This window comes from Syngnathus floridae, chromosome 4 (genome assembly GCF_059516105.1).
Source record: "Syngnathus floridae isolate MCC-2025c chromosome 4, RoL_Sflo_1.0, whole genome shotgun sequence".
Taxonomy (NCBI): Eukaryota; Metazoa; Chordata; class Actinopteri; order Syngnathiformes; family Syngnathidae; genus Syngnathus; species Syngnathus floridae.
Genome location: NC_142416.1, coordinates 17,888,773 through 17,914,271, shown reverse-complemented (window position 1 = coordinate 17,914,271; position 25,499 = coordinate 17,888,773). Strand labels below are relative to the sequence as shown.

The 25,499-nt window shown below is 43.3% G+C and overlaps 2 protein-coding genes across 11 annotated transcripts in view; one reads left to right on the top strand and one right to left on the bottom strand.

The window, feature by feature from the left end:
• The window catches only part of LOC148399630 (uncharacterized), a 32,866-nt gene that overhangs the window by 5,935 nt on the left and 1,432 nt on the right, over positions 1-25,499 (top strand). Inside the window, exons 2-20 of one of the 9 annotated variants that reach the window (XM_088372713.1) lie at positions 3,441-3,574; positions 8,218-8,354; positions 10,276-12,852; positions 14,038-14,268; positions 15,633-15,703; positions 16,772-16,896; positions 18,040-18,125; positions 23,033-23,141; positions 23,228-23,313; positions 23,388-23,768; positions 23,831-23,878; positions 23,945-24,001; positions 24,121-24,195; positions 24,274-24,422; positions 24,601-24,651; positions 24,725-24,760; positions 24,911-25,102; positions 25,171-25,296; positions 25,359-25,452. In XM_088372713.1, coding sequence (XP_088228839.1) covers positions 23,035-23,141; positions 23,228-23,313; positions 23,388-23,768; positions 23,831-23,878; positions 23,945-24,001; positions 24,121-24,195; positions 24,274-24,422; positions 24,601-24,651; positions 24,725-24,760; positions 24,911-25,102; positions 25,171-25,296; positions 25,359-25,452 — 1,402 coding nt within the window. In that variant the 5' untranslated portion in view covers positions 3,441-3,574; positions 8,218-8,354; positions 10,276-12,852; ... (3 more) ...; positions 18,040-18,125; positions 23,033-23,034. Of the gene's footprint in view, positions 1-3,440; positions 3,575-8,135; positions 8,355-10,275; positions 12,853-14,037; positions 14,269-15,256; positions 15,318-15,632; positions 15,704-16,218; positions 16,240-16,771; positions 16,897-18,039; positions 18,126-21,653; positions 21,813-21,837; positions 22,940-23,032; positions 23,142-23,227; positions 23,314-23,387; positions 23,769-23,830; positions 23,879-23,944; positions 24,002-24,120; positions 24,196-24,273; positions 24,423-24,600; positions 24,652-24,724; positions 24,761-24,910; positions 25,103-25,170; positions 25,297-25,358; positions 25,453-25,499 lie in introns of those variants that run through there. The other 8 variants (XM_088372716.1, XM_088372712.1, XM_088372714.1 and 5 more) reach the window with 8 other exon arrangements.
• On the bottom strand, positions 5,486-13,316 carry pdgfba (platelet derived growth factor subunit Ba). 2 transcript variants are annotated; one of them, XM_088372721.1, is made up of 7 exons: positions 12,664-13,316; positions 9,031-9,133; positions 8,404-8,463; positions 8,130-8,326; positions 6,881-7,751; positions 6,267-6,401; positions 5,486-6,085 (listed from the first exon to the last, which is right to left on the bottom strand). In XM_088372721.1, the coding sequence occupies exons 1-6, from the start codon at positions 12,733-12,735 to the stop codon at positions 6,280-6,282; spliced, it is 1,425 nt and encodes a 474-aa protein (XP_088228847.1). In that variant the 5' UTR covers positions 12,736-13,316; the 3' UTR covers positions 5,486-6,085; positions 6,267-6,279. The 2 variants fall into 2 exon arrangements, with proteins under 2 accessions (XP_088228847.1, XP_088228846.1); XM_088372720.1 differs by having other exon boundaries at positions 8,404-8,466; positions 12,664-13,315.

Here is a 25,499-nt window from a genome sequence, read left to right as displayed (position 1 = left end):
GTTCTTGGAGCATTTGACACTTTGGTCACAGCAGACGCCTTTGTCAATATGGGAGGTGCTGGGGGGGGGGGGGATTCAAAGTGGCATTGAAGGGGGAGAGAAAGAAGCTGTCGTCTTGCTGTTTATTTACCCATTGCAATATAATCGCTAATATCTACCTCACCACCAATCAACTGAACAATTTTGAAAAAAAAATCTGCGTAATTTTTCGGTGTGTGTGTATATATGTATATATATATAGATTGTTTAATTCCATTTAATATAAAATTTAATAAATGAATAAAATATAATTTATTTCATCATATATTTTTACTATATATATATATATATATTAAATTTATATAGATATTAAATTATCTATTATATATATATATATAATAGATAATTTAATTCCATTACTATAAAATGTAATAAATCGATAAAATGTATTTGACTAACTAGTATCTATATATTTATAATTTTAGATAATTATAATAATTACATATTATATATATAACTACATATAAACATTCCAATTAGTGATAAAATCATTTTAATGGGCATCAATTATTTGCAGATTTTCTCTATTAGATGGGTCAAGTACGGTAGACTACTATATACGTAGTATACATAAATAGCAAGTGTTACAGGCAAAATTTATATAGAAATTATAGAAATCCAGTAGATCACAAAGTACAGGGAATATAAAGATGTAGTACAGATAGACTTGGTGGTGCACATAGATATGAGGGGAGATGATGGCATAGATGTAGTACACATAGTGAGCTTTCATTGCAATTGATGGGCAAGCATAAATGTAGTCTTGAACCTGACGTCTGTTTCTCAAAGATGAATAAGAAAAACGCTATTGAAGCTAATTAAGATGCTAATTAAGGGTAGGCTGGAGCCTCACCATTATGCGTGTGTGTGCATGTGTGTGTATATGTGTGTGTGTGCGTGTGTAGCAGTAATAAACAAGTACACCTGGCTCCTTACATAAACAAGCTCACGCCTCCGAGGCTGCAACACACCTCCGCTGTCAGACTTTCCACTGCAGTGACATCACACTCTTGATATGCTGACACACACACACTCGAATGTCACTCGAACATTCCGCTTGTGAATAAGTCACCAGTGACAATTTTTATTCCTTATCGGAAAGACCGACTCATTTTATGAAACATAGTATATGAAACAAATTTCTCCATTATAGAACTTTTTTTTAAATTTAGTTTACCGTATTTTCCGCACTATAAGGCGCACTGGATTATAAGGCACACCTTCAATGAATGGCCCATTTTAAAACTTTGTTCATATATAAGGCGCACTGGATTATAAGGCGCATAGAGTAAATAACTCGACGTTGCTCAAACGTTAATGCAATCACAATATAGTTACACTCAAATAGTGAAAACAATATATCAATAACTCAATGTTGCTCAAACGTTAATATTACGCAACACACAAAATAAACACGTAAAGCTTACTTTAATAAATTAGTCCTCATCCACGAATCCATATCGGTCCATATATAAGGCGCACTGGATTATAAGGCGCACTGTCGGCTTTTGAGAAAATTGGAAGTTTTTTAGGTGCGCCTTATAGTGTGGAAAATACGGTAGTTTGAAACTGCAGTTTTACTTGACTTGGAATTTAATATGTTGACAACGTTTTTACAAAATGCGTCAATTCTATCCTAAATGTCGCAATACCTTAACTGTCTTCGGTGTAATTTCAGTTTGTCGCTTTTGACCTTTTCATCAACTGACTGTGTACGCACTTGAAACCGACAGACACACACACACGAGTAAAATGGCGCACGATGCACACGCGTAAAAAAATCGCTACGTATCGTTAGCGCAAGGCAATAAGGATGAGAGAGTGACAGATTAAGGTCATTGCAGTGCCATGAGCTCACTCACGGCAAACGCTAAAACATGACAAGGGAGTTATTAGCCATCATCGAGTCCCAATTACCCAAACACAATGTTAAAACCTATTTTTTTTATTTATTTATTTTTTTTTTTTTGAGGATGTGAGCACAGTTGTTGCGTTGCGACATCGCCAGCGCGTTACGCCACGTTGTCATAGACAAGCAGAGCCATTAGGGAAACACAAAGAAAATAACCAAGCTAGTTCCCTTTTCCACAGAGCAGCTTGATGAGACGAGCGTGACAGGAGAGGGAATCCGGCGAGGCTAGAAGAATCGTATCTGCAGCTTTTCATGAATAACAAGGCGACAGAAGCGGGAATAGAAAAGGATGCACTTCTTGTTTCGCTTCTGCAGAATGTGGAAATGAGCTCATGCCTGGTTAGCACAGTGGATGTCTTATTATACTTTTTGTGCTTCCTCGCCAGTTGTTCCTTCTAACTTGCCAGCGTGCGTAAATAAATCGAACGAGTGAAGATGCGGCCCTTGCATGCAATTAATGTTTAATTAAAAGTAGGGCCAATGTTAGCACTTTTCAATCAGCCATTTTTTTTTTCTATAAATATATCTGAACACCTACGGCGTATTTGTAAAGCACTTGTATGACATTACTGACACTTTTTTTGGGGGGGGGGGAAAGAACTAGTTGTTTTGACAAGAGCACAAGCTCCAGGTGTTTTCTAATTGTTGGTGTCGAAAAAGGAAAAAAAAAATCCATCACCCCACACCATGAGAATTTGTGTGGAAAAGATTATCTTTGCACACATCGACTTCAATAACCTCTTTTTAAATTATGCTGCAACCAAACTATTGTGACAAATATAGAGCATATGCGAAAAAAAAAAAAATTGTTGTGTCTTTATGTGAAATTTGGTTGGTTGTCATTGGAAGGACATTTGGGTGGGTGGGTTTCTTTTTTAGCCAGTCTCGAATTGTAAACTTGACAGATTTTGTGTGTGTCGGCGATCAACTTTGAAGACGCCACTCGCCTACGGGTCGGGACTGCATCCGAGGCAGTTTTGCACGTGTGTGTCTGGAGACACAGAGTTGGCCCAAGACAAAGCGTCAAGTCAGGACTGAGCTGAGGTTGATTATGGAGACGCAACTCCCCCTCTGCAAACAACACGCAGACCAAACTTCCAAGACTGCTCCATGCAAACTCATCCTCGCTTCGCATGACAACATTGTGTTGCTGGTTGTGTTGTGTTTGTGTGGCGTCTTGGAGCGGTCAGCTTTCTTCAAGTGAATGAAATGCAACCACACAAAAATCCACTTCCTTATTGTAATGGATAATTGACAGTTGGTCATGAAAACTAAAATGGTTGACTTGACCCCACAGGCGGGAGAGGTTTTACGGAAACTCATGTCCTCCTTTCACGTAAAAGTCGGCAGCAAAAAAATAATATATATATCAGATGAATATTCAACAACTACCCAAGGCTCGAGATTTTGTTTTCGTTGTAGAGCGCTTTTAAAAATCTCTTCATTTGATGAATGTCTTTCTAATTTTCTGCCTTTTTTTTTTTTGCAGGTTAATCATAATTAACCAACACGGCCAGAACAAACCAGAGAACTAAATCCAAGCAAGGAGGTACAGCTGGATGAAACACAAATGGCCGGAAAGAGCTGATTGGTTAACAGAATGAACCGGGCTGACAAGAACAGGTGAAAACAAAGACACAACATGAAACAAAACTGAACAGAAATGAAACCAAATCAAGAAAAACGTAGAATTTAATTTTCCATCTTTGTTGCGAGTACTTGGCACGCAACTTGGAGGCATTTCCTGATCATCATTTTCATCGGATTCATGGAAGAAAATGCTCGGAAATCAACTTATTACATTTTTGTGTTGAATGCCCTTCGCTTTCTAGTTCAAATTTAAAGTCGGTTTTTTTTCCCCCGCCACCGATAGAAAAGTTCATTCAGGTTCAGGGGAATTTGGTTCATGGAAGGTAGTCGCGTCGTACTTTCGAGTTTTTTTTTTAATTTTTGTTTGCTCGGACGATTTATCCTCGGAGTGTGTGCGTGTGTGTCTGTGTGTGTGTCTTGTCAGCTGTGTGTCACACGTAGGTGGGCCGACCGCGGTGCGACCTCAATGCTCACCGGTGACATTAAGCGGCCGTCGTGCCAGCAGACACACTCTTCCATTTGTTTCACAACACTTCGGCATTCACACACTCTTGTCTCACACACACACACACACTGAGGCTTCTTTGGCCTGTGTGAACTTTGGCTCACCCTCAGTTCTTCAGCCCACCACACAACCTCACACCTGGATGCCTCTTGGCTGCAGGAGCATGTGGCGAGGTTGCGACCTTGAGCAGAAGAAGGGGACGTAGAGGACAACTGAAAGTGAACTTGAGGGGTGAAGAAGTCATGGATGGATGGATGGATGGATGGATGGATGGATGGATGGATGGATGGATGGATGGATGGATGGATGGATGGATGGATGGATGGATCCTTGAGTGTTGAAAATTTGATCCCTCCTAAGGTTGTGATGTACAATTAATCACAGTTCAATTACATTTATGATTATTACAACATTTCATAACCGTAAAAATAATAATAATATGCATTAATATCAAATTCACTATGTAAAATGACTTAGATTTATACATTGGCATCTATTTTTCCATTTTAAAATCATTTTACAATTTGATTTATTTATGTTAGAAAAACTTGTAGCGTTTCAAAAGAAATTCAAATGTAATATTTGCAAGATTTATTCGATTTATATTTGTTTCTATAATCGAGCATTAAATGCATCTCCTTATCCAACTTGTCTAGGAACATAATGTACCGACGGGATATTTACTTAGGGAAAAAAAAAATGCAGGGTCACATTTCAATCATCTTCCCCTTCTCATGCTTCCTCTTTCTTTCTTATTGTTGTTGATCAGTGCTGGTTCAACATACTGGAATTATTTATGTTGTGTAGTGGTGTCCAACTCCCTTCTACATAATCCTAGTTTTAAACCCAAACCCTAGTTTGAAACACTAACCCTAGTTTTAAACCCTAGTTTGAATCCCTAACCCGAGTTTGAAACCTTGACCCTAGTTTTAACCCTTAGACGTATATGTGGGTAAGAAATGACCAAGTGAGGTTGTCTGGTGTGTGTGTGTGTGTGTGTGTGTGTGTGTCTGGGTGGGGTGCGCACGTGTGTGTGTGTGCGTGCGCATGTGCGTCTGGGAAAGTACGTGCTGAGTCGCGATTCCTCCGAGACAATCTGCTGACCGAGCAGCTTGAGTGACTCTTGCTCTGACGGCTTCAAGTGAACATTGCGTCTTCTCAGGCTAATTAGCTCGTATTTGATGCGTCATCACATACCTTCACCCTCCTCTTCCTCATTTATCATGTCACACGGACACACACACACACACACACACTTGCATACTTAAATACTCCTCCGCCGCCTCCCTCGTCGCTTTTTCACCATATGATATTCCTCTGTTGAGATGTCCGCTGGTTTGTTTCCGTGGCAATCGGACATTTCTGACGCTCCCCAGGTCCCCCCCCCCCCCAGGTATGCTACTTGACTAAACTCTTGCTTACTTGCACACACACAAACATAAGATGAGCTTTTTTTTATTTTCTACGAAAAATAACATTCGTTACAGTTACAGTGTGCACAACCATCAGTTCCTTTGACTTGAAACAGCAATAACAATAAAAAGTAACAATAATATTATTAATTACACTTGAGAACTTGAATGTTCTCCATTTTGTTTTCTGAATAAATTAAGAACTTAAAAAAAAAAAAGCATTTATACATATGCGGTGTTGGGCTAGTAACTGTCTCACAGCGTTTGTCTTCAAAGCAATGTCTTTAAGACGGCTTTCGATATGATCATTTTGGTCTGTGTAGTATTTGGAGGTCCATGTCGGGTGGCAGTAGTACAACACGTGTGTATGTGTGTATGGGGGGTCTGAGATTTTGGAGAAACCAGGCCTCTCTGTCCAGTCAAGCATTCCTTAAGTTTGTCCAGTGTTTTAGTGTGACAGTTCCTCTGCCATCAAGGAGTTCACTTTTGCTTTTATGGCCACCCACATCTGTCCTCAACGTCCAGTGTTTGTCCCGGTCCCTCGTTGGTAGCGTCCAGTGTGTCCACCCAGCGTCTGAAACTGGTTTTCGTGGCCCCCGCAGCCTTTGGTATTACTTCAACAAATCCCTTGAAGCAAAAGAGAAAAGTCTTTAACGACAGAATGAAAATTCGACGAAACGTATTTGTTTCTGAAATGAAATATGAAAATGAATGTTTCTCAGGGCTCAGGCAAAATCACCTCGCGAACGTCATTTGACCAAACTCCAAAACAGAAAAGCCGAAGAAGCTCATAGACTGCTGAGCTCACCTGCATCTCAGCTCTACATGATCATGTCTCTCATGGCCGCCTTGCTGATACGCTTGCGGCGTTTCCTTCTACGACGGGGAGAGGCCGGCCTGAAAGGAGTCTGGCGGCTGGAGAGCGAGGCCGGCGTGGCGAGCGCTACGGGGGGGGACACGTAAAAAAAAAACGTGACTCGTCTCTAGTTACAAATTTTAGGTTCTCACTTTGGTCTAGATAGTACTGCAAATGTTTTGCCCAATTGTTGTGTTAGCCACAACACAAAGATACGATGTTGCGCAAAATCCACATTGTGCACATTTGTTCCATTTGTGCATTTGTGTTAAATCTCCCATCAAGGACAAAAACTTCCACTGTGGAATTTTCACAGAGGTTTGAACTACCCCCAAGGTTACCTGATGACAACCTTGGAGCTTGTACAAAGAAATAACCAAAACCAAAACGGCAGTTGTCAAGTTGTGTTTTCTGTGGGTGCGGGAAGAATAGTTCCTTGTTACCCACCATGCATTGTGTGCAGCAGCCTTAACATCGAAACCTTTGCTAAAGCTAATTATTGCTAGCTAGCGTACTGCTAGCCGTGTTCCACCTATATGGCTCGACAAAAGACTAGTAGTCTTTACCTGGTTTTGGTCTTTGCTGAGGTTGAAATTGAAGATGTGCCGGTCGGTCTAGCTCCCCCTGAACTACCTCCAGAACCTTCTTCCTCCTCTCCTCTTCCGTTAGCTGTCCTCCACCATTGGCCAGTGTAAAGTCCTTAGCCTCGCCCTGATTGGCTGAGTCATTGTCCGGCCTCCCACTCCCTATTGGTTGTTCGGCCTGCGTCCCCGGGTACGTCGGCGTCACCTCCGTGTCGGGCTGGCCGGTGGGCACAGAGTCTTTGCGGTCGATGGAAATGGGCAAAATCGGGGCAGGGCTTTGCTGGGACGACGGGGTCGGGCCGAGGGACGGCGCGCCGTCCGACTGGGGGGCGTTCAGTCGATATTGCGTCCTAAGATTCCGATGATTGGAATGTCCATAGTTGTAGCTCTGGGATTGGAGCCGCTGACGATGCAATTCGCCGCCTTCCTCGCGACTGCCCTCGTGTCCGCTCCCCTGGCCAACCTGCGGTGGGTTTCCCAGTCTACCCTGCCCGGCCCGTGCGTCCGACGGCCAGCTGTTGACCGGCTGATGCAGCCTGGGCTGTGTCCAGTGCACCAGTTGCGTGTATCCCCCCTGCGGCCACTGCCTCGGCGCCGTCTCCTGCTCCTCGCTGGTGTAGAGCCGCTGGTTGCGCTTCAGGTCATCGTTGCGGTGCAAGTCGGCTTTGGAGCCTTGGGACTTGGGCGGAGCAGGGTGGGCCGCCCGCGGTAGAGGCGCTTGAGGCTGGGACGGCGAGGTAAGCGGCGGCGGGTTGGGCGAGGAAGGCTGGCACCTGCACGCCAGGTGGTCCTCCACCGAGATGATGGCTTTTTCGTAGTGGGGCTTCCTGTTGATGTACTGGATCTTTATGACCTGCACACACACAAAATCCACTCGTGAGAATGTGTTGTGTAAGTCACATTGGCATGAAGACATTTCCAGACAAGCGAAGAACTCTTGGGAAATGTGGTGGATTCCTGCCAGAACGAATTTTTCAGGGCTGTTTGGAAATCGACATTATTTTGCATGCTGGCAGATGCGGATTTCTTTATCGGTGAACCACACACACACGACTGGACTAATTGTTACCATCTTTACCCGATTGCGCTTGTCAACAATCGTGCCTAATACGACACTTAGCGTCAGATAAAACCGCCGGCCTGGAGGTAACGAAATGATCCCGCGGCATCTGTTAGCATGCCCTGTCTTGTTTGTATAATCGGAACAAAAAAGTGACTGAGAGGCTTTTACCTGCAGGTATCTGCTGGAAGTCACCGTAGGCACGCACTGCAGCAACCTGGTGTTACAGCACCCCGAACATCTCTGCACCTCCACACAGGGCGGCCACGGCATGAAGTTAGCGTTGCGGCGGTCCAGCATAGACCTGGTCACCTCCATCACCTCGGTCCGAACTCTGCATGCTGCCTGCTGGGCCATCTCAGCCTCCACTATGGTTTGGAGGAACATTTGGTCAAGGTGAGAAACTAGAATGCGTCGCAGTAGAATTGGACCAGAGGAGCCCTACCGATGCTTCTGACGTGTCGGCCGTGCGCTTGGTTCATCAGAACGCTGTCATCATCTTCATCTTCTAGGGCGGAGAAAGGAAAAAAAAATCCATTATATATAAACAGAGCACTGGCTGTTGTTTCAGGAGATATGAGCCGTAACAGATGTGTGCTCACACACGTATCGCCATTTCATAATTCGCCCCTCGGCTTCCCCGAGTGCGCATCAGGGTTATCTTGGGACGTTTGTTGTTTTCATCTTCTCCGTTGTGCATGACTAATTGCCTTTTTTTTGTCGTCTTTTTCATTTCATTTGCTTAATTGCGTTCAAGGTGGAGGCTCGTCAGCGTTCATAATATGACGTGACTGAGTAGCATGACAAAAGTGAGCAAATTTGCCCCTCCCTTCCCCTTTTTTAAGAAAAGTAGACCGTTTTTTTGGATAGTGGCACTTTTTGGATAAATGATATTTGTGACTGAAGCACGTAGGATTGCCGTCACGAGGTTATTGATATTTTATTGATCGTAAAAGCTAAACACTGTTTGTCCTCATATTCACTGAGGATTTTTTTTTTTGTATCGTACACGTATAACTTTATCACTGCAACTATTTGGCCAAGTTGTTGCTAGTTGTTGCATCTGGCTTACCTATTGCGTCCGCCTCTCGCTGCAGCAGTAGCTTCAGTTCGTCAAGCGAGGAGACGGGAGAGTTCCTCACCAGGTCGATCAGCGACTCAGGTAGCGGATCGCCCTGCACGCAGACAAAAAAGCATGTTAACTTCTTTTACAATCATGACAAGTGGCGCGACCCCTTACGACGATGCACTCGGGATTTTGCATGTGGATACATTCTTGGTGTCACCATGTCAACGCGTGCTCCACTTTCACTTCCTCCGAAATAGGAAACAGTGTGCAGACTGTTACTCTCTTCTCATTTCTTATGTTTGGAACAAACGATCCGTTCTGAACAAATTGCGTTTGTTTATTTACATTCAAACTCGGCGTGTAGCTAATTGAGATAAAATAATAATCAATTTTTTTTTTTTTTTTAAAGGTTACTTCACATTTGCATTCCTGATTGCTAAAAGGAGATTTAACTTAAAGGAGGCGTTTATTCACGACTAACTGGGTTCACGAGATTGACGAGCACTATTTGATGAAAAGCCTCCTGTCATCACGTAACCGGCCTTGCTGCGTACACGCGAGCCGAAAATTGTTTACACAGCTGCCAGGAGGAATTCTTCAATTCAGAATTGATAAGTCGCTTGTTTGTCGGGTTTTTGTGGAAATGCGATAAGAGCGGTATTCGGCGAGGCTTAGCGGGGCTTTTCGGAAGGACGGAAAGCGGGATGATTGTTGCGACGGTGCTCAAAAAGGCGGATTGAGCAGCTCCCATCAACCAATCAGAATCGAGCATTGCCAGTGGTCTGATCTCGCAGCTTCTTCCCGTGTTTTAAGATGCGACGGCACAAAACAAAAGTCCACATTGTGCCTCTCAAAGACCTTAATACTGGAAGGAAGTCGTCGTGGGTCCGACTGGCCGCCCCATCTCCAAGTCGTTAGCGGACACAAGCTTCCATTGTTACCCGTCGATACCATCCGTGCATCCGTCCATTCATTTTGTAAAACCGATTCTTGTCATTTAGGACCTCATCATGTGCCCTGAGGGGAACTCAACTCATCCAACGTTGTAACTCGCACTTGTGTCGCAAACGTCACACACGACGAAAAAAAACCCGCAACGATGCCGAGCATAACTGACGATGAGCTCGTTATCGCTAAGTTCTGCTCGGTTTTCGACCGTGTTAAACCGCTACTGAAACGATTGCATCCTCTCTGACATTTCTGCTCCAGCTAGTTTTGACCTTCTCGTCTTGTCTCTGTCTGCCGCAGGGGAAGCAGCAGCCGAGGACACCTGGATGACTTTCACAAGCTCCTGGCTGACCTAGTTAAGCAAACACACACACACACACACACACACTTTGCTTTCCGCCCAATTTGTCCAAGCAATCCTCTCCCAAACAGCCACACCATGCCTAAACAGGCACAAATAAAATAGTTGCTCCTGAATGAAGGGAGGCAGCCATGACAGCTAATAATACACTCGCTAGTTTGGATGCCGGGCAAAGTTACTCATTTGCGAGCTACACCTCAAATATTGTCTTTGTTTTTCATGCGGGGCCTTTCCTCTGTGGTGTTTTGACTATTACGGCATTTATACAGTGTTGTCTACTCACAACACACACACACACACAGTGTGCAGTGGGCCTCACAGTACAGGAAGCCTGGAAGGCACAGAGATCTTATGGAATGTTTGTGGAGAAAGGTGAGGTGTAATGGAATGTAATTATGGGGCCAGTTGGCGGCGCTTACATGCAAACACACACACAGACTAACGTGCACACATTTCCGTCATGAATATTGTTGATTTAATCGGATGGGATAATCGCTCACTTCAAATGTGTTCAACTTTTGTTTCCATGACATATTGGGCAGTTAAGTGTGCTTGTGCCTAAATTGGTATTTATTCAGTTATTACGTTGATCTCGACTGTTGGTCAAACCGGCACTTTTAATACAACAGCATCGTTTTATTTTAAAAAAACAAATTTTAACCTTGAAAATGAATTCCATGCTTTTGTTGGTAAAGCTGATGCAAATGATCTTTTTTTTTGGTTTTGTTTTAAGTTGCCAAGAATGACGTACGACATGAATCAAAACATTGCAACTTAAAACAAAAATCAATTATCAAGCTGAGACAGAATTGTGTTGTTGCTAGGCAGAATCCAAAGTGCTTCCATCCCAACTGCCCTAGGCGCCCAAAAAAAACAGATGGAAATGACCAAAAAAAAAAAAAAAAAAAATCATTTACCAGGAGTACAGATTTTTAGTCTACATCTTTTTGAAACTGACTTGCTACTCTGTATTCAATCCAAAATGCAACATTTGAAGTTCAATAACATCCTCCGGTTGCCATGCAACAGCTGCAGCTTTACTCCCCAATGTCCTTGCACAAAAATGGGCTTAAAAATCAAATAGCCTTTGCGCTTTTTCTGACACGCAACACATCCACAAGAACATATCTCCAGCAACACGCGCGCAGCTGGACATGCATGCATGTGCACACACACACGCGCACACACAAAGTCAGTGAAATCCCTGGCAGATTAGTTGCTGTTCTTATGTAAAATGGATCAGCGGCCCCCAATCGCCCAAGCTCAACCTGAGTGGACAATAGTCAGAGGGGAAACCTGTTCAAAAGTGCATTTGTATGGAAGTGTGGGTGCTTTAAGAATTAAAATGCATGCTTTTAGGTCAAATTGGATGCGTGGATGAATTGCTTGATCCTCTCAACGGGCGGCCATTTTTATTTTTTTTTTGCCACTTGCCGTCGACTGAAAATGACATCACAATCGTTCAAAATTTGTTTCCTGAGTTTGCTCATGTGAAATTCACAAGCTGAGTTGTTACCTGGGCCCCCCCGGGGAACTTTTTCACTTCTTACATTTGAACACAGGCAACTTTCTCCTTCCTTTTTTTTTTAAAGTAGGCGTGTTACTTTCTTCAACATTTCTTCGACAACTGGGATGACGCGTAAAAAATCGGAGAATTCAATCGGTTGGAATTTTGAGTGACCCCTCCGCCAGCCGTCACCGTATCGTAGTCGAGGGGTTTGCGTCTCTAACCCTAATGATCGTAGAGGTCAAGTTGTTTATGCCCCTGGCAGGGTCACCCAAGGCAAAGGGGTCCTAAGTGAGGGGCCAGACAAAGCACGGCGCATAGATCCCATCCATCCATCCATTTTCTGTAACGCTTGTCCCCATGGGGGTCGCAGGCGTGCTGGAGCCTATCCCAGCAATCATCGAGTAGTAGACGGGGGGGACACCCTGAACTTGTTGCCAGCCAGTTGCAGGGCACACAGAGACGAACAACCATCCACACTTAAACCTTGGGGCAATTGCTCAATCGGCCTACCGAGCATGTTTTTGTAATGTGGAGGAGGAAAACCCACGCAGGCACGGGGAGAACATGCAAACTCCACACAGGGAGGGTCGCAAGCAGAATCGGACCTCTGAACTGTGAGGCGAACGTGCTAACCAGTGCTCCACCGTTCCACTTATTTTTATCTGTGTGCCCTACGATTGGCTGGCAACCGGTTCAGAGTGTTCCCCTACCTACATGGTGACAAGCGAGACAGAAAATGGATGGACGGACGGAGCACATGAGTGTCTGTAATTCTATTTAAGTACGGATTGAGGACTTTTGCCTTGACCGCTCTTACCTCAGCGCTGCCGAGCCTCAGGAGCGCCGCCGAGAGCGCGGCCAGGAGTAGCAGCGGAAGCCACGACCTCATGTTGCCGCCCAGCCAGAGGAGCCCTCGCCAGCGACCGGCTGGGCATTGAGCACCTCGGCGTCCACTCTCACCGCTGAGGATCTCCCCCTTTTCCTTTGACGTTGAAGGATCCCAAACGTATGTCGTCACCTGGGAGCCGCGCAGCGTAATAACAATGACTCACACTCAGGCTAGACGTATGAGTCTGTCCATAGTCGGGCAGGTGCGTGGAAGCTTGTCATCCACGGTTGAGGGTGATGAGGAGTCCCCCAAAATCCAAATACGCTTCCTCGTTAAAGGGCACAGAAACAGCGCTCGCTATTTGAAGCCGCTGTCAAAAGGCGCCAGAGGTTTCTTGAATAAAGTCCAGCGTGGCCAACTATCCGCGCGCAACTTTTACGCGCCGTGCTGAAAAGCTTTGGAAAGGTCTATCCCTCCTGGTCGTCCACAGCAGTTGATCCACAAGCTTTTCCGTGTATGTGTGTGTGTCTGTGTGTAATAACGGCGCAGACACGTTTGCTCCGCTTCAATGTCTCGGTCACGTTCTTCTCGCTGCCGCACCCGCGCGCGTCTCCTCGCTGACTGAGTCTGGAAATGCTCCGAGCAGTCTTTTAACTCGGCTGCCTTCGCTGTTCAAGTTCACACTGACAATCGCGGCAAGGAAATGGAGCAAGGTTTTTTTTTTTTTTGCTTTTCAAAATAAAATCAAATAGCTGGAATTTCATACACGTTTGTGAATGTATTCAGCGATTTCATTTATTTTGAAAAGCACTATTGGTGTATTGTTGTATTTTCTCATTTCTACCTTTACATGACTCCTCAAGGGTCTTATTAAGGGAAGAGCTCCTCATACTTATATAACACAAAAATTATACACCTTTAAAAATAGACTGTCAACCGAACTTCGAATATAAATAGTATGAATGAGTTAATGGGGATTTATTGAAAAGACAGAATTCTAAAGACGCAATGACTTATTATCAACCCTTATTTTCAGTAGTGCGAGGAAGGCACTATTGTGAGGAAAGAATCTTTTTTTTTTTTGTTTTATTTATGATGTAATTGTGACGCAAATAGTATTTGTTTGAGAATTATATATGATTTATGACAACATAAAAGACCATTTCTGAATCGGGATGAATTTGTAATTTAAGGTATCAAAATCTTTAATTTATTAAGAAAAACATCTGTGATTCATTGAAAATATGTTTTTTTTACAGCTATACATTTGACATATTTCTACTCAAGTATGCTTTGTGAGAAAACAACAAAATATTGTTAGTGAACTGACTCTGAAACGACCAATTCTTAATTTTCCCAAAGAGCCCGAGACTGTTTTCCAGGAAGCCCGCTGTCTCGTCTCGGGGTCACGACAAAGATCAAGGTTCACGGTGGATTCTTCCGCCCCGCTAGTCCGGAATGGAGGAAGCAGGCCTCCCTGTGCGGCTATTCCTGGATGACACAAACACACACAAGTCTGTATCAGCTGAAGTCAACGCTAACCAGTGTGCACGTGCAGTAAGCGTAGTGGCTGACAACTTTAGCACATATCAGGTTTGCACACACTCTCAGCAGGAAGCATTGTAGTTGGCTATTTCTACAAATTAAGTAGAAAATGTATTTTCCTAAAAGGGCCCCGGAAATGCCAAAAGGGCTACCGTATTTTCCGCACTATAAGGCGCACCTAAAAACCTCCAATTTTCTCAAAAGCCGCCTTATAATCCGGTGCACCTCATATATATGGACCAATATTGAGCCACTACAGCAGGTGTGTCCAAATATATGGACAAAGTTTTAAAATCGGCCATTCATTGAAGGTGCGCCTTATAATCTGGTGCGCTTTATATATGGACAAAGTTTTAAAATAGGCCATTCATTGAAGGTGCGCCTTATAATCTGGTGCGCCTTATAGTGTGAAAAATACGGTACTTTTAACCAAGATGGCATTCTTTATTTGTGCCTTTTCACGCCATGGACTTGATTTATTTATTTATTTTTTTTATATTCATGACAAACCCAGAAATTCACCAAACAGTAACACAAAACGTATTGCAAAACCAATCGGTGTCAGATGCCATAACGCGCTAAAAGTGGTTTTCACGAGACTGGAGGCAAAATGTATTCACGTGTGACTGAGCCAGTGAGCTTTAAGTAGGTCTAGACAGTCAGTTGTGAAGTCATGAGAGATCTCAGACAAGTCCCATTTAGTTAGACTCATATTGGGTTTGCTTATCAGCCCTTTGAAGACCACGTCAGGCACGCCACTCATTTTCCTTCTATTTGATCAACTGCTTTAACCCGTCTTCCCGCGCTCTCTCTCTCTCTCCTATATTTTCATATCTCCTCATCCCCCCCATCACCATCTTCTCATGCTATCTTTCAATCAGAGAGAGTGTTAATTAACTTCCGTTCCGAAAGCTTGATCTAATTAGCAATTACGGCACATGTCTTTCGGCCTCGCCTTACCCGTCGTCTCGTCTGCACAGAGGCGCTGGAAGTCTCAGGAGAGTTCAAACTCGGGTCATCGACCTAACACACCTCCGCCGCGCTTTCCGCACTACATTGAGAAATTTTGCTCAGCAGTTTAACACGAACAAGCACAGGTACATATTTGAAGGTGGTGGTGGAAGATGTTTGATTTGGACGCTCGAAGATGGTTGATTCTGTTACTGACAGTCAAGGCATGAAAAATAATAGAAAATAAGCTCAAATAAATCATTTTATGATTAAAAAAAATGTACAAGCTCAAAAAAAGAGCAAAATTATCATTTATATTGTACTGATAGCAGAATAGTTCACAAAACTGACCTTGTATCAATATGGAAAGAAAAGGGAAGCAGGAAGAAGATGCAGTGGGCAGAGGTAGGAGAGGAAGGTCTGAATCACGACTTATTGTGATTTTTTTTTTTTTTCCCCAGCATCATCTGCAACGGAAAGGGGCACGCTGGAGCTAAATATACAAAGGGCACAATGACTTAGCAAATGTGGGGTAAGTGTGGAGTGCAAGTGTGACCATTTGTGAGATTCATACAAGAATGAACTCATAGGTTTATTTATCTATTATTATTATTATTATATATTGTTATTTATCTATTTATTTAGCTAGCTAGTTAGCTAGCTATGGTGGAAATAGTGAATACGTATTACGATAAATTGGGTAAGAATCCCCGTGAGCCAAAAAAAGCCACATTATCTTAATAGTGAATCGGTGAGTTCTGTAAAGATCTGCTGAGGAGGTATACAGAATTGATCTTGGGCCCACGAGGATTTACCACTGAGTTCCAACCCATCACTGAAATGTCTTTTTGACAAAAGTAGCAATCAGGGACGTAGTTAGTCCAAATGTCAAATTGTTTGTCGATGGCTTTCTACTTTTGATGTCTTGACAAATAAAAGATGTTTCGATCAGATACCCAAGGAAAGGCGGGGCCAAGGGACGGCACCCAGACTTGAACCTCTTGATCAAATGATCTCTCGATTTCCTGAAATGAATGACGAAGAACCAAAGCCAGTTCAAATATTTAGGTACCGCCATCTCTGCTGTTGAAGAAGCCCCTGTGGTGTACAGAAAACTTTGTTTCGCTCCAACATTCACCACCGGGGCTAAAAAAGACAAGGCCCTCACATTCACGTCGGTGCGAATGATCAACACACTCCAAACATTCACCGTGAGCACTCAGTCACGTCAAGCCAATGCAAATAGAGATCACACACACACACACTCGCTCGGAGGAAATACACTTGCGTGAGCCGTCCATCTGGGGAAGTTTTTGCTCCTTTTTTTGTGTCTATATGCTCAGTTGCGGTTCAGGAAAAGTCTATACAAGGATGTCAAAATACGTCAGGAGGGGAAAGAAAAACACCCATGAGCAACTCATCCATTCATTTATAGCGCCCGCGTGTGTGTGTGTATGTGTGTGTGTTTTATCTAATGTTGTATTGACTTCCATCCCTCCCTTAGCTGTCACATCCAGCGTTCTCACAGCTTCCTGTTTACACGAGACCACTTCCTTTCAAAATTATAGAAACAAACCTGATCTTCCTGTACTCTGTCTAGATGTGTCGATAAACAATAACAAACGTACAAGCATCAGAAATTAAGTGATCAACGGGCCACAGGAAGTTGGAATCTTCAAAATCCCAGATGTACCCAAACCAGCGCTTGACTCTCCCGCCACACAGGTGTGTTTTAATCCCGTAAATCCGATAATTCCTACCAATAGCGATCCTGATCTTCGACAGAGCAGCTGGGCAATTGACTGGAGCCTTATTTGCACTCGGATATTAGTTGGTGGACTGTGCTTGATCACAGTTCAGCTATTTTGCTATGGAACTGATTTTTCTGTTCAACATTACACATTATTTTTATTTTATGATTCATAATGTCAGTTCAGGTGACTTTGTCTGAGTGTGAGTAATTTGTAGCTAATAGCAGCCATCGTATCAATGTGTCTGGTATACGTGTGCCACACGCCTGATGTGACATGTCAGCTCTCCGCTCAGAAGCATCAGAGTGGATGACTAATTGTGCCGTCTGTTCAACATATCACTCATTTACTCATACTGAGATTATGCAATCGATTTGGATAATCTACTTGGCCCTGTATGTTTTTTTGTTTTGAACATTGACACGTCTAGATTACGTTGCCGTCTAGTAATCCTTAATTTATAACTAATCCTCAACCTCTACTTACATTTTTCCATGCTCACTCAGCACAAGGATAAACATAATCCAACAAATCTTGAAAAAAAAACTTCTAATTGGCTCCTCATCCTTTACCATGAAAAAAAAAAAAAATCCATTGTATGTGATCCAACTATTTATGGAATTGAAACTCGATGAGATTATAAATATATGTCAACCTAGACAGTTTAAATGTATTATTCCATCCAGGAGGAATATTAATATCTCTTAAATATGAATTGCATTGTATTTTGGGGAATTTAAAGTGAGCGTCGGATGTTTCCCAGTACATCAGTCAACAGTCTGTGTGTCATGTGGGAAAAGGTTTTGTTCACTTCAGTGTGCAGCGTAACAAGTGAAAATCAAAACACGGCCAGCTGAGTACCATGGCACAGACAATATGAAGTGAAACGTGTGTCTTTATATTTTTTGTGTATAGCGGCACACCACTTGCTTCCTTGACTTCTCTTTTGCTGGGAAATTTTGAGCACCAACGCCATTTTTTGATGAATTGAGGGTTTTTTTTCCATTTTGAAGCAAACAAAAACAAATCATACCTGAATATATATTTTTTTAATAAAGGTGTGTATTTGTTACACATCTAGCATTCCTCCATAATTATTTTGCCATTGTATTTGCAGACGGGACGTGTGGTCGGTGCTCCAGACATGAGCTCACGGAGAAACCTCATCAGTTCCATGGACTGAAGAATGCGTGGCTTCTGCAGGTTACTTTTCATTTTAAATTGACTTCGAATTTAAAATGTTTGATATTTTTTATTATTATTTTTTTTAAAGCACTCTGGTTTTAATTGAATTTTGGAAAAAATTTGATCGATTTCACTAGTGTTTGTTTTCATTTGGCGGCCTGTAAATGTCAAGTACAGTAGAAACGGGGCTTGATGCACACAAGACTGTGCAGGACCCACACTTTTGTGCGTCTATGTTTTGCAGTTCAATAGCGGTTATTGTCGTACACACGATAATGAATGACTCCTTTTGAAGTGAATGTTGCATTGATGTGATGTGGGTGTGTCCATCATTACAAACACAGCTGCTCTCTCGTACTCTTGAACAGGAAAGTTTGATTATGACGCTCATGGTCAGACAAAACAACTGTTATTTTGAAAAGAAAAAAAGTCTTTGCATATCCTCAAAAGTGTTGTGTCATTTAGTGATGGTTGTGTTGATAGCAACACTCACACTCGGACGTTGTCATGACGACGAGACGATGGGCTCTCATCTAGCGGCCGACTCATCGCGGCACAATCGGAGGAAGCTGGAAAAAAAAAAAATGGGGCGCTCTCCTTGTATGGACTCTTTGGAGCCGACTGGCTGAAAATCGAATTGCTTCTCGCGCCTGTGATGTCATTAGCAAAGAATTCCCCCTTTGGCGAGACAGCCCGGGAGACTTTTGTTAATTATTGACGAGGTGCGGCGGAGAGTTTGTAGCAGGCTCTTCAGATCCTCGTGCAGAAACTGTGTCATTTACAATGTCTGGATTTCATTTCAGGGTGTCTTGGGGCTGGCTTGCTGTTCGTTCAATAGATTTGGTGATTCTGTTTATTTAGTGGGTCACCCAGTTAGTGAGTCAGTTAGGATATTTTAAGTTTCATAGTTTGTTGCTTCATTTGATGAGTTAGTTCAATTGAATTAGTTGGTGTTTCTGGTTAGTCACTTTGTTTGTTTGATAGCTTATTCAAATTGAACTAGGCTGTTAAGTCAGCTGGTTATTTTATTTGTGCATATACTGGTGACAATTGTGGAAGAAAAGAAAATACATTCTGTACTGATGCTGGCGCCATTCCATAAGAGGTGTCCTGGCTGGCCCACTAATATATCACCATTTATTAATTTGAGGTAGACAAGAGAGCCACTCCCTGTAACAAGCAGCATTTCAAAGATGTTATTGTCTATTTTTATAGAGTATGGCGTATTGAAGATGGATGCTTTTGCGCAGTCAGATAACACTCGGGCAACCTTTGTCAAGCTTGTGACCCAGCGCACGTCTCTTACCATAAGACTCCCTCCCTCCCTCCCTCCCTCCCTCCCTCCCTCGCCTCGGGCGATTCAAGTGACTCACTGCCATGACATCACCGCGGTGAGCTCACAGTCTCGATGGACTGAGATGGGATTAAATCCGCCGCCGCCGCCGCTGTTACACTGGTCACCAGAGAGTTTAGGATTGACCACCAGGGGCTCAACAGATTAAGACGCAGGTCATGCTGTTGCTTGTCACTCCGTTGAACTCTGCCCGTGACCCAGATTGCGCGCGTCAGTCTGTTAGTGGACAAAACAACATACATGATTTATTCTTCTTGATTGAAAGATGGATTAACAGTTCAAGCGTACAGTAAAAGCGTCCGGTCGCTATGGACAGTAGAAATGCATGATCAATGACGAAAACATTGAAATGAAATGATTTATTAGAGATAATGATAAATACATTTATTTTTATAGGTAAAATCTCTTTGTTAATGGACAAATATAGTAAAATCAGCGGCATTGTGGCAAATATTTCATTTAACTTTTATTAAAATTAAATTGAGTATATAATGACAGATGTTATAAAATATAAAAAATAAAATATTTCATTGAACTCTTATTAAAACTAAATTGAGTAAATAATGACAGATGTTATATTCCCTCCACCTCTCCTTTTTTTAAAGATTTTTGGGAGCCATCGTCATGGGATCCTGTTTATGCACTTTCCACAACTTAAAAAAAGGTCATAGTCATCTTCCACATCGGGACAAAAAAAGACTCGAGGCTGGAAATGCCCCTCTTCGGCTTCTTTGTTTTCTCCTCGGTGACTGCACTTTCTTTGTGGGGGCGGGGTGGTGGGGGTTGCATCTGCTGCCATAGCAACCCTATCAACAATTGACTGGGAGTATTCTTTATTAGGGAAAAGCCCTGAGTGCTAGCAACAGTGTGATATTTGTTATCTGGTGAACATTTACTCCTTCCTACCAGACTGATATTCTTCTTAAAATGTATCAAAAAATGGCATCATTCGCACAATTCTGCTTGTCTCTAAAATCTCAGGTGATACATGCGTGGATGCATCACAGGTCACATCTAAATTTAAGATTCTTACCAGATGTCCACCATGAAATATTTAGTCAATGTGACCTAGAAGAACAAATGGAACAAAGCAAGCATGTTAGATCACCGACATTTGAGTGCTTCGCCGCAACGTAGCTTTTTGGAAACACTGAAATTTACTCGTTGGTCAACATGTTTTTAAGAAATCTAGCGGAGGTTTTCCTCATTGCTACTCATCAATGTTGTGGATGTTTGAGAGCTAAAGATATAGCCCCCCTGCCTCCTTTCCTATTCCGTTGTCTGCCCTTTTCAACTTGATCTCCTTTCTTCCCCTCCTTTGGTCTCTAACACATTAGCATACACACACGCACACTATTTTGATTACATTCCAACTGATAGGTCAGAATTGGAACTGTGTGTGTTTGTGCACGGACGGCGGTTGTGTCTAGGCCAGTCGCCCGGCAGATAAGCAGAGTGGGAGAGGTCGCATGTTTGCTTGGGTGTTGTCTGCATGTGAGCAAAAAGAGAGAAGGAAATGGCACTCATGAAAAGAGAAGTTCAACGACACAAAACACACACATGGGAATGATGAGCCTGTTGGGCCTTCTCATTGTTGAGAGTAGAGTCCTGCCGCTACGTTGCCTTCTGGCTCGGGCCAGACAGAGGAAACTCCTGCATCATGATAACAAGACACAACACAATGGCTTTGTGCAAGCGTAAAAACGTGAGTGTGTGTGTGTATACACATGACATAGGGTTGAGGGGTCGAGCTCTATGTTGCCAATCTTCTTGCAAGTATGGACATACCAGCCACATTTAGGATGGGTGTAGGATTGGGTTTATTCTGGGCTGGTCAGATTGTGATATATAACTAAAGTAGTATGTAAACAATAAAGCTCGCATCAAAATAGAACACTCTACTATGTTTAAAGATTATACAGTTTCTTCTTTTTGCCTCAATGCTTCTCAAATTGCAAGTACAAGGTGACTGACGGGCCAATTGCGACCCCGTGTGTCGAATAGTTGAACTGTCGCTGAGTTTGTGTTGTTATGCACGCAGAGAGAATGCGTCAAGTTCCCGTCCTGTCTGTCGTGCACCGGAAACGATGTCACACGTTTATGACACTGAGCACGTTAAATGGCCTTGTTTGATTGTAATAAATGATGACGTTGTGTAAACATCATTTAACTGTTGTTTGGTAAGAATACGTTCTTTTAACGTTACTGTCCGGGGGAAATAATTCTGATGTTTCGCTCGTTTTATTTTGGTGCCTATCACCGGAAATTGCTATCTATCTTTCCCTTATCGTAACTCGAGTGCTGTCAAAATTCGTAATCTTATTTGCAATTTGGACAAGACCGGACCGCTGGTGAGGCAAGACACAGGCGTATATTAAATTATTATTATTATTTTATAACTTAAATGCCCTTAAATGCACTTGTTTGTCCTGTCCGCGTTTTGCTTGCTGGTAACGGAGCGAGTTTGATCAAGAGTCGTTCGATCAGGTCGTCGCCGTTTAAATGTTTTATTATACTGCTTAGGAACATGACATTTTAATAACGTGCATTAAATGACACGTTTTAAAATATGTACATTAAATAATTTTTAAAATCTTACGTTTTTGGTGACAAGGCAGATGTCAACAGGCTGGTCATTTAAAGACAGGTGTATCAAAAGTTGACGTAAAAGTTGTATTTATCAAAGGAGACTTTTGGATTTTAAAAATGTGTTTTCAATATTTAAGTCCTAATATTATGAATATAAGTGCAAAGTCCCCAGCCTTCACAGAACTAGTATATTTTTGAGAATTTTGTGTATTTTGTTGAGTAAATTATTTTTTTGTTAGAGAAAAACGTTAGGTGTACAAAAGACAATCCTGTATTTTGTAATATATTCTGTATATTTTTCTGAACAGTAGTAGTATATTTATTATAAGGAAAAGGGGCATTTAAAAGATTAAAATTACATTATTCAAATCAAGATGAATATTTTCAAGATTTTTCTAATTAAATGGGCATTTTAGATTTTCATTACCTGAATAAAATTGTATACTTCCAAGAAAAGCCGGAGTTATTCACCAAATACCATTTCAAGTATGAAAGAGGATTTGAGGGAATTATAGCCTGCTGCCCCCTACTCTGGCCTTCCTTAGTGCTCTTGAAATGTGTTCTGGTGTATTTTGGACAAGTTATTGTGTGATTATATATATATATTTATATATTTGGGCGTCTCTTAGCAAGCTAACTTTTTATTGTGACTCGTCATTGTTCTTTTGTATTGTAGCCCTCATTTTGACTTGTGTTGGAGTTAGTCTTTCACACAGACTTCCTGCACCAATTTTTTGGGCGCGCGTTCGCCACCGCAACTTCCTTTCGTCACATCTTCTGCTGCTCATTTTTGACATGTGACTTCCGTACCCTCTTAGCAAGGGCCCATTACGTGAACGGCAACAAATTGATTTTAGGCTTTACATGATCAAGATTTTGCAGCTAATCAGTAAGTTACTAGGGGCGGCACGTTGTAGCTAGTGGGTGACTCGTCTACCTCACCAAGGTGTTACCTAAAACTTCCACTTTCTCTTTCTCTCAGTCATGTCTCGCAGGAGCTGTCGCCTGGCGTCCACGGGGTACTACAACTCCGACGACGAGTCCGACTCGAGTAGCGTGACCAACATTTCATATCGAGAGAGCCCCGTCAAGTGAGAAAGTGGCGCAAAATCTTTTGTGACATTTGTTTCGACTGTGTCTATAGTTTCTGAAGCGTGCCTTTTTTTTTTCCCCTCAGGGTTTTCAAGAAGAAAGCAGGGACCCGCAAGGGTGTGTCTCGTGCCTCCACCAGTTCCAGCAGCTTCCAGTCACCTTCCACCAAAGGTGGGCGTGGAGTGGGTGGCAGTTGGTTGGTTGGCACTGATCCCATATTGACGTTTAAAATGTCTTCCTCGAAGGCCGCAGGCCTTCCCTGAGCACCCAGACGGACCTGACCTTGGGGAGCGTGTCCTACACCAGGGTCACACCCCGGCCCCCCCTGATCCCGGCGGCGTCAACCACGACTCAGACCACCACCCGTTGCCCACCGCCTCCTCCAGAGAGGATCCGCGGTAGCGGCCAGGCCGTCGTCTACCTCCGACCGGACCAGGAGAAGAGCTGTGTTGACAGCTCGGGCTACTCCTCCTCTGAGGGTGTCAACCTGAAATCTCCAACAACGAGCACCACCGCCAAGTCCAGTGCCAACACCAGCACCAGCACCAGCAAAGCCAAAAGTAACCCCCTGGCTCCCCCTGTCGAATGCAGACGGCAAATCAACAGCGCCCTCTGTCGTGTGAAGGGTGAGTGCGCATGTTTGCCTTTACATTGTCAAGTCACATCAAATGTGTATGTGTGTTTTCAGAGACACTATCAACATTGACTGCCAAGATAAACCATCTGACCACTTTGGGTAAGCTTTTACTGCATCTCAAAGCCTAGCATAGCTATTTAGCATGAATTTCAAATGTGTCCACAGGTGCTCAAGTTTGGTCACAGCCGCTGGTGTACTTTCAATGGCTTTATCCAACAAACGGTAACCAAATGTTCATGTACGAGCGTTGGGACTAAGAATCAAGATAGAGTAGCCCAAGCCAGAATTGATTGAATGCATGCAGAAATACCCACAAAATAACCTTTCCTCCTGTCCTGCAGCAAACAGACACGTGATAAGTGCCCAAACTAAGACAACTTGCATTGCCCTCATCCTCCTCTTTCTTCTGGCTGCATGTGAGTGACACGCCGCCGTCTCTTTTAAAGACACATGGTTCTTCTATTTGAATTGTTTACCCCTCTCGCTCTTCCCAGTCGTGTGGTTCCTTCCTCCCTTGTTGACGCCTTTGCTCACCCTCACCGACTTCATAAAGGCCCAATCTCCGCACGCCAAAGTCACGCAGCGCCCCGGTCTATCAAACAGACCTTCTCCACTCGACAACGTGCAGTACACAACTGCAACGGTGCGGTCCAGGGAGATTTCTAATATTCTACTCGAACCCATTTCTTTGTATGGGTGCTTTTGAATTCCTTGTCCTAACCCAACGTGCTGTGATTCAATAACAACGTTCAATATCGGTATGTGTGCTCTGGTCATTCCAGCTAATAATGATAATTTTCCCCTCTCATTCCATTCTGCAGGACTCGGGCACACTGCCTACTGAGATAGAAGCTAAGGTGCAGCATCTTCAGGTAAGAAGCAGATGATCTGTTTGGAAAAAATAAAATAGCCAATGTATATATATATTGTTCTTTGCTTTTGCAGGAGGCTCTGCAGCAGAAGCAGGAGCTCCTCGATAAGGTGAAAGTCAATGTTTGCACAAACTTCTACTTCAATTGGATCACTTTGAATGGTTGCAATGGGCTGGCGATAAGTCCAGGGTGCAAGCTGCCCAAGATCCCCAATAAGCCTCTGTTGAGTCATGCCCCGTCCCCCCCCCTCCCGTTTCAGATGAGGGCGCAATTTGAGGCGGACGTGCAAAATATATGGGACCACGTGAAAGGGGTGGAGTCCAATAGTGCGCAGAATCTGGACCACGAGGTCAACGTACTGATTAAGAGGATAGATGATCATAAGGAACAGTTTCAGTCCATCTCAAGACTCAACGGCAGAATGAAAGCTTTGGAGACCAAGATTGTCGAGGTAAATGGATGTTTTGAGGAACAAATGAAAAAGTGTGGTGGTGAACACAAGTAACATTGTGATTGCAGTTGTCGAGGGATTTGCTGGCCTCCCAATCACAGCCTGGGCTGCCTTGTCCTGACATCTCCAGTCAAAAACAGCTCACGCCAGAGCTTCAGCAGGCCATGGAGAAGTGGCTCACTGACCGCATCCAGGTGGGTTGGGACACAAAAAGTCAACGCTAAATCGTCTGACGTCTTGCTTGCTTATCGCACAGGCGCACAATGCCGTCAACCTGGAGGACAAAGGAATCTCCGCGTGCACACAGCCCTTGGCTAACAAAATGGCGGACTTTGCGCTTGAGACTCAAGGTGGGACACCCGGCACCTTACTCTTGGCTTTGTATGAATGTATTTGG